At 34.0% G+C, this 14212-nt stretch overlaps 1 protein-coding gene across 2 annotated transcripts in view; it reads right to left on the reverse strand.

The window, feature by feature from the left end:
* Window positions 1–1045: 1045 nt before the first annotated feature.
* Map3k2 (mitogen-activated protein kinase kinase kinase 2) overlaps window positions 1046–14212 on the reverse strand; it is a 36795-nt gene continuing 23628 nt past the window's right edge. For both annotated transcript variants that reach the window (XM_015479084.2, XM_048812139.1), the window contains 5 exons: window positions 14036–14184; window positions 13542–13673; window positions 9005–9134; window positions 7120–7297; window positions 1046–5983 (listed from right to left, as the gene is read on the reverse strand). In XM_015479084.2, coding sequence (XP_015334570.1) covers window positions 5758–5983; window positions 7120–7297; window positions 9005–9134; window positions 13542–13673; window positions 14036–14184 — 815 coding nt within the window. In that variant the 3' untranslated portion in view covers window positions 1046–5757. The remainder of the gene's footprint in view (window positions 5984–7119; window positions 7298–9004; window positions 9135–13541; window positions 13674–14035; window positions 14185–14212) is intronic.

Below are 14212 nucleotides of genomic sequence, written 5' to 3' on the forward strand. Positions count from 1 at the left end.
TCATTTACTATGACTCCTCCCTCACCTTCCTGAAACTCAGCCTTGACTACTGTCACTTCCACTGAGGAAAAAAAAAAAAAAATCTCTAAGCTCCTGAGAGCGCTCTACAGCTCTGAAAGGTGAGGATGGAGAAAGATGGATGGCCCTGATCCTTCCCATACCTATTAGGGCATGTTGCTCAGACCATGGCAGAAGTCAAAGCAAAGTTAAAAGAAACGATGAAGGAGGAACAGTGGATTCACAGCATGCCTTCCCTAGCCAACCAATAAGAGGTATAAGAGAATTTCCTTTTGAATACTTGGTAAGCTAAGGAAGCTGGTTTAGATAATGTCTGGCAGAAATTCTATCCAAAAGAATTCATGAAGAACTATGTTAAGATCAATTACTTCCTATTTAAGAAGTATACATAAGCTCATTTTTACACACACACATACACACACACACAAATTAAATTTTAGTCTATTTTTAGCAACCAAAAGTTTGGCAATTTACAATAAATACCTTTATTAAAAATCACTTATACTAGCTACTTATGAAAAATGTACTGGACTTCCTACTTGAGGATGATTACTGTCATCCATCATCAGTAGGTCTTAACATTTTTTGAGTTGTTCTTCCAAGAATAAAGACTGATCTAATCGAACATTCATATCTTTGCTTCCTTCCCACCCTTGCTCCAATTCCAACCACATGCACGCCCACGCCCGCGCCCGCGTGCACACACATGCACTCTCAATTCTCTCTTCACAGAAAAGCTAGAATATTAGTAAAAATGTTAGTTTAAAACTAAGGATTAGAATTCACTACCCCTGTATTTCCTGCTCAATGCCCTAAGTCTCATTGCCTCAACATTTTAAAACTATTTAAATGATCTCTTTAGGGCAAAAAACAACCACTCTAGCTCAGCTATGAAAAATCACAACTAAACCATAGTATAAAGAACTTGGACGATGTCAATGTGATTAAAAATCAAGTAGTCAACTCAGAAAACAATTTGCTATCTTTCTTTAGAATGAGAATCCATCTTACTATGTTTATTTTAGGAATTCATGTCTAGTGGAGACTGCAATGTGTCTATCACAAATGCTAATGTTTCTTCTCTCCTAACATTAAAAAAAAAAAAAGAGGTAGAAAAAGATAGGAGGAGGAAGAAGGCATTAAGAAACGTTTAAGGGCCAATATACAGTTTAAGGCCAAATGAATTCATGAAGCCTATTGATTTTGGAAAAACATCTTCATTTTGGTGGGTAACTTGAATTAGTAAAATAAAATAAAATTAAGGCATACAGAGAAAAAGGCACTACTAAAAATTAACAACTGCTTTACATTAACTGTTAAACAATTTTAAAATTCAAATAAATATGCACATTACAATAAAAACAAATGCTAAGCTTAAAGATAAAATAATATGGTCTGGAGAAATTGTCAAGCATAAATAACAATGTTGACAGAGTTAATTTTCTATCAAATGTTTTCGGTATTTTCACAATTTAGACAAAAAGAAAATATTTTTTTTCTTTCAAAGAAACTGCTGGGTATAAAAACATCATATTATGGAATAAATGTTCCCCTCCCTGGAACAATTTGAGTAAAGGTTGTGTTTTGTAGTAACAGAGGGTCCTGAGAAAGAGGTTGTCTGGCCTAGAGGGGAGGACTCCAATTTCGGGACACTTTTACTTTAATTCCTCCTTAATGACATTTTATAAACATTTTAGTTTATAACAGCCAAATAAGATTAGCCCAAATTGCTTTCCCCTTACCTTCACTAAAAAAAAAAAAAAAACATAACATTTTAAAACATCACTGTTGAACTTTCAAGAGTTAGGGTATGGCATGAAGTAGATTAACTATCTGTTGTCCATGTTCTTGCTAGACTGTGACCTAGGATGTAATTCAGTGCCTGACAAAGTAAGTCACAGTTACTAAATAAATAAATGAAAAAAGAAATTCACCCTATTTTAAAGAAAATGGATGGATTTGTATATTTGATTGACATCATGTGGTTTTATATAAAACTATTGGCTCCTAGACCCCCAGACAATATTGTTGGCAGAGAATTCTGCCATGGGCCAAGGAGTTTGCAGGTAGCTTGGTCACCTTGCTAAACCACACAGGTTTAATTTTATTTCCTTAGTGATTTCATATACCTTATAAACAACTCCATCTCAGATAAACCACAGATCAGACCTAACCTATTTCAGAGTTGTTGTAGCAAAAAGCTGTAAAGAAATATTTTCATTCTTTTCATGTAATTCCTACTGGGAACAGAGTAAAGACCCTTAAATGAAAGCCAATTCAATTTATTCTGAAATCAAAGTTCGAATTTCCTTTTGTAGTTCAGCATGTGCATACTCAATTTCTTACATATATTAAGGGTGTGCCTTTTAAAACTTTAAGGCAGTATAGTCTTAGTCATTTTTAAAGTAAAAAACATGCTTTTGTAAACAAGGAAAAGTGCTAGGATTTTTCAAGACACTCATTCTGAAATTTTCAGTCTGTGTATCTTTAAACATATTTTAAAGAATTAGCAATCCATCGAAATTTCCACTAGTCATTATGATATTTTTCAACTCTTTAAATTCAATATACTTTACAATGTAAATGATCTTATATTTGGTCCAAGCCTAAGTCATGCCACTTTGAATCTCTCAAGGCCTAAGCATAAAGGTATTTCCTGAAAAGCACATATAAGACTGCTAGTAAATCTTCTCCAGCACCAAAAAGTCTGCCACTGTCAAAGCAGAATGCATTTTAAAGGCACAAAGTCAGCAGTCTGGCCATTTTCCAGCCTCAGCAAAGAAAAACTAGAAGAAGAATCAGTTGTGCATTTAAAAAACAAAATACATTTATAGTCATCTTAAAAAGTTCAAATTTCATTTGTTGACCCATACCAACATTAGAAAGAAGAAAAAACAGAGTGTAATATTTAATTTCCCCTGATAAATGTGTTTCCTTCCAATTTTTTTAAAAATTTACCTTGGTCTTCCATGTCCCCACCCCCATGTCAAGCTCTTTTTGTTCTAGTAGTTTTTATGTATATTAACTTTTATTTGGTTTTTGGTACCTTCACAACTTGTTTGGAGTAAATTCACATCATATTCTATATAATAACTCTATAAACTATTAGTCTATTTTTAAGTCTTTACATAAAAGAATAGTACTGTCCCATAGCTGATAATTTTTTCTCTTTTAAAATATAAAGCAATGGTCTTCTGCAGCAGTGTTAAGGTAGTAGTTTCTTTTCGGTGCCTTCATTTTCTATAGCATTTAAAAAAGAAAATGGAGACTGAAAAAAGCAAACAATTTTGCTTTGCATTCCATAATCTTCCCAGATTTCTTTCTTGAGAGTATTTGCCTCATATTCTGTACTGCTGGTTACCCTGACAGACCAAAAATGAGCCAAAGCGAAATCACAGGAGACAAAGAAACAAAGAAAAGTCCACTGGTCCAGATAGCATGATCTTGCTCAAGTAGAAAAAATACCCTCATTCATAAAAGATAAAGAGATTATAATAGATCCACATACTTGGGGATTATGTTTCTAGCTCAAAGATTAGGTAGTGGATTCATCAAAGCAGGAGGCACCTGATTTTTGTTCTTTGCAAGCTGCTTCCTTTGATTTTTCAGAATATGGGAGAAGCGTCAACAACTAATTTTGTGCTTTGACTTCTCAGACTAGCAGATGGAATTTCAAATATTCCTTTCTACAGGAAATGCCAGGTGAGACCTTGATATGGTAAACCAAGACCTATACAATTTTGAAACAAAGAACTTTTGAGCCCCTAAATGAGCATACTTTGTGGCAGAAAATAAGAATACCTTAGTCCCTTATGAATTCTATGAAAGGCATCACATTTAGGGCCTCCTGGAAGACTATTATTTTCTAGATCTTTAAAAATAAAGTACTTCACACTTGCTTTGATAGGCTGAAAAAAATTACAAGTAGCCAAATTATTGACATCCTCATCTTTTTAATTAGCATAATTCCATTAGAGATGGTGGAATCTTTCCCAGCTGTCTCTTTTCATTTTATGTCCCTTCTCTTAGTGGATACCCTATTCTAGAAATGCCTTACAGCATTTTAACCTTCCTGTTTACAGTAAACATTTTGTTTGATATGGTTTTCTCTGCCCATGATTATGAATTGACTTTTAAGTAAAGAATACACACCGATGCTGAGCTCACTGATGCTAATGACAATGCACATACCTCTTAGATATTCATATCTTCTAATCAAAACACACTGTTTCTAAAATGGAAGAATTACTGATTTGGATGTAAGAGTCTGCTGGTAAAGAAGCAATTGCTACTTGCTGAGATCATTCACCCTGGGCTTAAGGCAGTGGTATCTGCTCTTATAAAACCCTCATTTTGCAATACATTAAAACTTTTTCTTTGAAATTTGCTTTTTTTTTTTTTGTAATTACTACTTTGTAAATTGCTGTTTTCAGTTTATAGTTGGGACTGGCCTTTCCTCTGGGGTTTCTTAACTTCAGTATTTTTGACATTTGGGGCAGGATAATTCTTTTGGGGGGAACTGGCCTCCACCCACTAGATGCCAGAAGTATCTTCCCATTTGTGACAAACAAAACGTCTTCAGGCATTGCTAAACCCAAGTGAAATGTCCCTGTGCCACCAATGACAATCTCACTATTTTACGTGGCGTCTTAATTTTCTGAGGTGCTTCAGTATTCTGTGATCCCAAGAAAAGAATTTCTTCTCATTACATTAGCTTTACACATGGATACTCCAGGCTTCACCCTTAGTTTCTAAAGACTGTTAGCTATGGGAAATCAGGAGCTAGATAGGAAGACAGAATATATGATTTTTATTTTTTCTCAATTTCCTTAATTTTGGGACTTCCCCCCTCAAATAAAGCACATAGTTTAAAATACGCTAAACAACACTCAATTCATTTTTTCATTATTTCTGCTTACTAGCAAATGTGGTCTCTTCTTTGCTCACACATTTAATGAGAGCAATCTCTTTTTGTCTCTTAGATTTACTCATTGACTTCCCATATCTGCTTTAAAACAAAACAGTATTTTTTTTTTTTTTAAAGCAGAACACTATCCCTCAAGGTTTACAGATTCCAGTAACATGGATCTATTATAGTGTATTTGCTTACTATACTGGTTAGAATTACAAATAAACATACCTCTTAGATATTCATATCTTCTATCAAGATTCCTACTGAGCAAAAAGCTTGGTAGACAGAGGTTATGATCTAAAGAATACAGATATAAGAAAAAATCTATATTCTTTGAGTACCTACCCTAAACTCAAGTTTAGGGCTCAACCCCACAAATGAGGAACTACTTTAAATACTATCACTAAAAACTACAAATTGTACATCATTTTCTCCTTGTCTTTCACGTCTCCCCAACACTATCAATATGTCAGCGATACAGGGAAAGACTCTACAATCTTTCGGTATTCCAAATGATTTGTTTGTACTAAAAAGACTTACTATGTACTAAAGTGCTTTATCTCTCTGAACCACATCAGTACATTATTTAAAAAAAAAAAAAAGTAGTTGTTTCAAGTTCTTGTAAGGGAAAAAAGACTAAATATAAAAAATTTAGGTTACTATTATTATTATTAAACAAATTTAACCAAGAATCAAGAGAAATACTTTCCCTCTTGTCTTTTTTCTCCCCCATCTCTCTTTTTTTATAAAAAAAGAAAAGTGCAGTCAGAGAGAAGGTGAACGATCAGATGGGAGCTGGGTGGAGGCACAGGAGAGGTTACCAGCTGCTAGTGATAATGCACAAACATGTGCCTTAAGAGTTCATCAGCTGAAGGTCTCAGTTTGGCCTCTACAAAAATCCGTTTGAGGAAGTCTCGGGTATAGTCTGAAACATGAGGTGGCAGCTTTGGGTTTGTTGGCTGAGTGGCAATCTTAAAGATGGCAGCCATTGCTTCAAATTCAGCCCAAGGAGGTTTTTCAGTCAGCATTTCTACCACAGTACATGCTACACTCCTAAAAAGAAATAAACAGAAATACATAATTTGAGCAATAACATCAGGAAAGAAAGCAGGCAAACCAGAAAATGACAAACAGGAATAAGTTCACACACATTTAAACATGACTTGATTCAAGTTTCATTAAAACACTTTTAATGAAACACTTTTATGTATAAAACCGTAAAATAAACATAAAAATCAAAAGCATACCACAATTTAATTACTATCATGCCATCTATGAGATGAGGCAAAGAACATTATTGATTTTATAATTTTTGCTTTATAATCTGCCTAATCTTAAAGATAAATTTTTTGTCTTCTTTTTATAAAGAATATAAGTATTAGAATTTTTTTGCTAGAGTTTTTAGGCTGGGCATAGTGGTATATGCCTGTAATCCCAGCAGCTTAGGAGGCTGAGGCAGGAGGATGGCAAATTCAAAGCCTGCCTCAACAACTTAGGAAGGCCCTAAATAAATCAGCAAGACCCTGTCTCTAAATAAAATATTAAAAGGGGGGAGGGGGACGGGCAACGTTGGGAATGTGGCTCAAAAATCCCTGGTACCCAAAAAAGAAAAGAAATTGTTTGCCTTGGGGTACTTACAATAAACATCAATGAAAGTTTTTTCTGTGTGGGAAGTAGGAAATGGCCATTTTGTGTTTTACAAATTATTAAGCAATTAAAGATCAAGTGAATATTAAGAACATTGATAATAATTAATTACTTTTAAACTTCTTCAGGGTAATGATACCTATCTAATGCTGAACTTTGCTTAAGACAAATCCTTCCTCAGAAGGGAATATAGGGGGCTGGAGTTGTGGCTCAGCCAGCGGTAGAGTGCTTGCCTAGCATGTGCGAGGCCCTGGATTCGATCCTCAGAACCACATAAAAATAAATCAATAAAATAAAAATGTGGTGTCCAACTATAACTAAAAAATAAATATTTTTTAAAAAAGAAGGGAATACAGGTTCCAGGACTCTAAATATTTAGTTAAGTATAGTCTCAATGAGACACAGTTAAAATGATGTTAATCCTTCCAATTCATACAGCCTAGTTCAAAAGATAAATAATTTAAATCTGGCTCAGTATTTTCAATTCTGAGTGAAAATACACATAAGGTAAGTTTTCAGGCAAATCTCACATCAAAACCTACCAGATATCTGCTTTTCTGCCATAGCCTTCTCCACTGATGACTTCAGGGCTCATCCAGTATGGTGTACCTGTGACAGACTTCATTCCTGTTCCAGAGAGACAGATGGTCTGAAGCCGTTTGCTGGCCCCAAAATCACCTAGTTTGACATTGCCTGTTGAATCTCGCAGTATATTTGCGCCTAAAAATAAGAGAGAACCTCACTTCATTAATTGTACTAGCATTCTTGAATATAGTAAAAAGAACAATGGCAGAGAAGTACTTAGTGGATTTTTTCAATCTATCCAAATTGCTGCTTTTCATCTTCTGAGGTGATGATGAACTGGCATACTACCAGTTACACAGTTGGTGCTAATTAAGGATTTGCTGGGTGAACACTGAATTTTTAATCAACTGTGTTATGCTTCAGAACCTAAGAAGGTTCTCCCACTCAAAAGAACTGTGGCAGAGTGGCGGGGGTGGAGGGTGAACAAGAAGAGAAGGAGTAGGGAAAGGCTAAAGAGTGAAGCTTAGTGAAGTACCAGGAAAGCACTAGGAGGCTCTTGGCCCCTGTTTCTCTGTCATAAAGGAAGAAGAGCATGGTTGAAAATGATTTTCCCAAGAAGTCAGTTTCTCCTCAGGAACTTACTGAGGGTACTTTATAGTCACAAACTTCTAGCACTTTCATCCATTATTTAAATATTAGTTACCTGTATTTTAAAGTTTTTTTTTTTAAATTTTTTAGTTGTAGTTGGACACAATACCTTTATTTCACTTATATATTTCTATGTGGTGCTGAGAATGGAACCCAGGGTCTTGCATTGCGAGGCAAGCACTCTACTACTGAGCCACAACCCTAGCCCTAAAGTTTTTCTTAATATTGGGTTTTTGCCTTAATTTTACTTTTCCATTTCTATGATCATCTTGACATTTCTAAGAAGCACTGATAGAGATTTTTGTAGAATGTCCCTCAATTTGTCTCATGTTCTTCTCATGATTAGACTGGGGTTTATGAGTTCTGTGGAAGAAGACCAGAGGTAAAGTACTAACTGAAGCCCTAGCAAGCTATTACAGGCGCATATTGTCAACATCACTGTTGATGTTACCTTTGACACTGCCTGGCTGGAGGCAGTATTTGTTGCCTTCTCCAGTGTAAGGTCACTTCCTCTATTCTATACTGTATGTACATATTCTGGTTTTTGTTTTGGCAATGGTGCTTAACCACTGAGTCACATCTCCAGTCCTTTTTTAAATTTTGAGACAAGATTTCACTAAGTTGCTTAGAGCATCGCTAAGTTGCTGAGGCCAGCTTTGAACCTGTGATCCTCCTGCCTCAGCCTCCTGAGCCACTAGGATTAGAGATGTGTCGCCACCACACCCAGCTCCACATTATAGTCATCTTTAAAAAATTCATTTGTTCAGTTCACAAAGAGAAGAGAATTGCACTCCAGGAATTCGATAAAATAATTCCTAAATTGGAATTATTCTGCAGGGAGAACTGTCCCATGTTCCCCATTGTTACGGTTTGGATGTGAGCTGTCCCCTAAAAGTTCATGTGTGAGACAATGCAAGAAGGTTCAGAAGAGAAATGATTGGGTTGTAAGAGTTTTAACCTAGTCAGTGAATTGATCCCCTGATACGGATTAACTGAGACATGGTGCCACTTATGTGATTTTGATCTTTATTGATTCTATGAATCCCCACTGTGGAGCTACTCATTTGTAGAGACCTGAATATCAGGACTGTTTTAAGGATATTGACAGTCTGTGAGAAAAGCAGGAGAACTGTTTCCCTGTGGTATTTTAGAGGCAGATACATTAATTTAAATGTTAAGTATCTTCAACATATCAATTATTTCATTCAGATTCAACAAGAATTATGCACTTAAGGTAAAAAACACATTGCTTACCTTTGATATCTCTATGGACAATCATATTACTGTGCAAATAATGGACACCCTCCAGAATCTGACGGGTATATTTCCTAGTCACATTCTCAGTAAGAGCTCCATATGCTTTTAATTGGTCCTTAATTGAGCCCTAGGATAAAAGAAAACAACAACAAAACTATGGTACGGTTTGAAATGAAAATTGCTATTAAATCTTTGTTTTTAAGAGAGTCCTAGAGTTCATGACTGGGAAGCTATAGTTGGAGAGGGCAGGAATTGTTAGTAAAGACATAATATGCCACACAATTTAACATAAAAGTCACCTACATTCCCCAACTTTAACTGTGGAAGAGTATATGCCATAGCTGAGAGAAGCTATTAAAACTATGTTTTAACTGATGCCCTCATTTCTGTGACTATGTTGGTTTTAACAACCTCCTATTCTTTGCAACTTGGTTTTTAAAGGTTCTCCAGTACATCCATCTTGCACTTTTTTTTTTTGCCTTGAGTATACTTTTGTTTTTCTTATTTGCTCATCTATGTTCTACTTGAATATTATTTATTCATTTTTTGTTCTTATTCTGTTTTTTAAAAAGTGTTTTATTACATTTGCTAACTTATTACTCAGGAGAAAGAAAGAGTATGATTAGAAATCAGAACCAATTAAATTTCTAGTTCTTACTATATATACTCAACACTCTAGTTCAAAACGTAACAGAGTATATAAAAGGGGAATATCAAACTTTTTATGTGTTTTTATAGGCCCAGGATGAGGTGTCTTTCTCCGAGTATGCTGAATCAGCCTGAGGTGAGACACAGGCATTTGAATTTTGAAAAAGCTTTCCAAGTGATTCCAATGTATACATTATGGTTACTTATCAAGACTTTTAATAAATAAAAATAAATGCTTTACAAGGGAAATTTTTTTTAAAAATAAGAAAATATGTCCTGATGTTCCTGTTTTTCCTTTAATTTTAGAAAATTATATACTCTGCCATACAAAATAGATCCTTGGATTTTACAGATTTAGTCATGTGGTGTTTCCATTCCTCATGAGTGATTCCTGCAGAGATGACAGTATGAAATTCTGCAGACTCAAACTCCAAACACACATGTGAAATGTTTGCCATTCATACCTGCAATCCACTGTGGCCCATTTGTTCACAGTTGATTTACTATGTATCCACTTGTAGTGACACACAGTATTCTGTATTTATCTCAACTACAACTAAACACTCTAGACAACAGGTAGAAAAATACTTATAGGGTTATGGAGATATGATCCTCTGGGCAGCTGGACCAGTGGTCTATGGCTGCTAACAGCTCCATTAATGTTGTCTGTTTACACCTGTGTACTATAAAAAATTAACTTCTGCAGCATGTACAACTGGAACAGATTGAGAAGAACTGTACCAGCTAAAAACCTGTGTGTGTGTGTGTGTGTAGAAGAGGGAAAGGGAGTCGGGAGGGGAGGGTTGAGGAGAGGAAGGAGTGTGGAAAGAGAAAAGAAGCCAAAAGCTAGTTTAGGTATCTAAAAAATTTTTATGTAAAAAAGTTATGGTCCCAAGTATGAATACAGTTCTATACAAACTAAGAAATGGAAAGCTAAATTTGGGAAAACTGAAGAATGGAATGACAATTTTGACATTGTGATTCTAGGTTACAAAGGAGCCCATCATATTAAATTTAATGAGAGAAATATAGCATTTCACACACTTGGGAATTCAAGAAAGTATAGGAAATATATATAAATTCAGTTATTACCATAGTCTTGCTATATTATATGTTACATGTTTAATTCACTTAGACTATCAATAAGCTATCATTAATTTAGTAACATGCTTTTCAAATTCAAGGAATGACAACCTATGCTTTGATGGAGATAGCTGCCCTTACAAAACCAAGTGTAGCTAATGAGAAACAAGATCACTCAGCTCTCCCTTCCTGAACAGTCCTAGTTTTAGTCTTAAGGTTATACGATGATTGTCAAAATGAACCCAACTACTATGTACAACTATAATACTCTGATATATATATATATAAAATAAGAAAAGATTGTGAAGGAAAAAAAATAAAGGGAAATTATATTCAATTTGAAAAATAAAAAGTTTTGAAATATTATAATATTCAATTTAAGAAATCTTTCTAAATGCATAACTATTACTTCTCATATACCAATTCAACTTAATATTTAAACAATAAGTACTTAAAATGGGTTTCATTATTTTCATTATATTCTCACAATTCAATGAAAGGAAGTTTACATTCTCAAAAAGATAATTATATAATAAATGTATAAAGATTATATATCTATACTTGTGATGTTAAATCAGTTTTAACCATTTTAATTAATCTTACCTTCAATTATGAGTTTCTATTCATATTTATTCATAATTATTTTCTATTTAACATAAATATTTATTGCACAGACAGTAAAAGAAATGTGAATAAGAAAAATCTACCATAATCACATTTTTCTAAGTTTCTTCTTTGTTCAAACAGACACATTTAAAATACTGTAATCATTATTTAAAAAGTATTTTATATTATTTTCCTCCCTTTTATTAAAATATTTCCTCAAACTTCATGATAATGATTTTCATAATTTTAACTTTTAGCATACATTCTCAAAAGAATGTCATCGTAATTTATTTCCATTGTGGTCACTAAAACCTCCCCTTTTTTCCCACTATCAAATAATACTAAAATACATATACAGAGCTTTCCCCTTCTTTCAGATTACTACTGAAGAAAAATTTCCATGAGATTATCATGCCTTCTATATATATATATATTTTGAGAGAGAGAGAGAGAGAGAGAGAGAGAAAGAGACAGAGAATTTTTTAATATTTATTTTTCAGTTTTCGGTGGACACGACATCTTTATTTTATTTTTATGTGGTGCTCAGGATCGAACCCAGCACCCCGCACATGACAGGCTCAAGTGTTCTACCACTTGAGCCACATCCCCAGTCCTGTCTTCAATATTTTTATTGCTCTTAATATAACCCTCAATTTGCTTTTCAAAGAGGGTGTGTGTGTTTTTGCCTTAGACTTCTAGACTCAAGCAATCCTTCTGCCTTTTGAATAACTGACATGAGCACAGCTACCAAGGAAGATTTATTATACTTGCTAGGTAAGCATTCTACCACTGAGTCACATTCCCAGAACCCAAAGAGGACTTTTTAAAGTCCACTTGCACTGGAAATAAAATCTTTAAAAACAGAAATAGTAAAGATAACCACTGAGTAGCAATAGTGTCACTAGGAACAATTAGTTATTCATTATGATAAGAAAAAAGTCTATTGTTGCTCATGTTACACTAAGGTTGGTTAAGAATATTACTATCAGGTATTGATCCACACACAGTTTTACTGATCCATAAGCTCACACTGCAACCTATACCTGCTATATACAATTTTAATCAGCTACCTCCATAAAAACCTATAAGTCAAACTCCTTTTTCTGGCATATGCCACCCACTAAAATTTTAGACTATACATATTTTTAAATGAATATATCAACCACCATTCTGAAAATCATATATTAAAATGTCCTCTATAGATACAAATAATAACAATCTGTGACAAAAGGTCACAAATATCATTTTATAATTCCCATTGAAATTATTGACTTTAGGATGCCTGTGAATCAGTGTTAAAAACAAGTGTGGGGCTGGGGTGTAACTCTAACTTAGCAGTAGAGTACATGCTTCAGCATGAACAAGGCCCTGGGTTTAATCTCCAGAATTTAAAAAAAAAAAAAAATTAGGGAAAAGTTTGGAAAGAAACTGAACATTCATATGTGCCACTGGTTTGCAGGAAAAAACAAAACTTTACAATGTAGGAATCAGGATGTCAGTCATCAAATCTAGCAATCACTCTTAGCATCTCTATGGTAAAATAACCACAAATCGAATGTCTCCTGATGGGATGCAACATAAAGTATATAGCTTCATCTATGACATATGAGCTAAGAAAGTATGAAATGGAATCTGACTTAAGAGTTTAGATCTAACCTAAAGTTCACAGGAAAAAAAGAAACAAGGACCAAATTAAACAGACTCCATGAGTGTAATTATAGAAATCTGTGAGATGAGACTGTTAAAAGAACAACTCTCCTGGTCTCACCAAATCTACATCATGTAAAAATGGACTATGATAGATAAAAAATAGAGTTCAGAGATATAATGTACAACTACGTACAACTATAATGCTAACTTATTACTCAGAAGAAAGAAAGAGTATGATTAGAAATCAGAAACAATTACATTTCTAGTTCGGGTTTGGATAAACTGGCTACAAGGATATTTTTAGGACATTTAGAGAAATATGATGGACTGCTATAATGTCTGTAACCAACCTCAAATATTTTAACATTAATGAGTTTAAAAATACAAAGATTCATGAAAAAAACAGAAAATAAAATATTAATCAGCTCTAATTTAAAACTCTTCTAAAATGTCCTTAACTAAGGTTATAATGAAAATTTTGTTTTCTTTCCTCAACTAACACTTTATTAAATAGAATGTCTACTTTTAAAAAAAAGTAGTAGCTTACCCCTGGCATATATTCCATAAATATGGAAAGTGTTTTTTCCTGGGGATCCCTCAAACAGCCATAATACTGAACAATTCGCTCATGCAGCAAGTTTTTCAACAACTGAATTTCACACTCAAGTGCATTTACTTCCTAAAAGACAAAATTCACTGTTAAGTCTTTACAATACTGTAGAAACAAAAAAATTCTAACTTCAACACCTATCAAGGTGATTACATTCTGAAATTTTTATTTCCCAAGGAACAAACACTTTAAAGTGGCTAATCAGTAGCTTCTTTAAAAGTCCCTCACAGTACGCTAAAGCAATACTATATCAGACTAGAAAGACAACTTAAATACTAGAAAAGAAGTATCCACAGTACAAAGTAGATAAATATAATTTATCTAATTGTTTTGCAAATCTTTTGCAAAGCTAAAGATTCTTCTGTATATTACCTTTTTAAGTAAAAATGTTTCTTATAATGTGACAAAGTAGTTTGTGCAGTGATTTTTACCTTGCTGGTCTCAGGGCTATCAGGGTCAAACTGAACTTGCTTAACAGCCAATTCTCTTCCTGTATCAACATCATAACAGAGGTAGACCCTGCCAAAGGCTCCTTGGCCAAGCAGCTTGCCCAATCTCCAGTTGGTAGGTGCTCGAGGTGCTTAAAAAAAAAAAAAAAAAAAAAAAAA

The sequence above is a fragment of the Marmota marmota genome, unplaced genomic scaffold, assembly GCF_001458135.2.
Source record: "Marmota marmota marmota unplaced genomic scaffold, marMar, whole genome shotgun sequence".
Classification (NCBI taxonomy): Eukaryota; Metazoa; Chordata; class Mammalia; order Rodentia; family Sciuridae; genus Marmota; species Marmota marmota.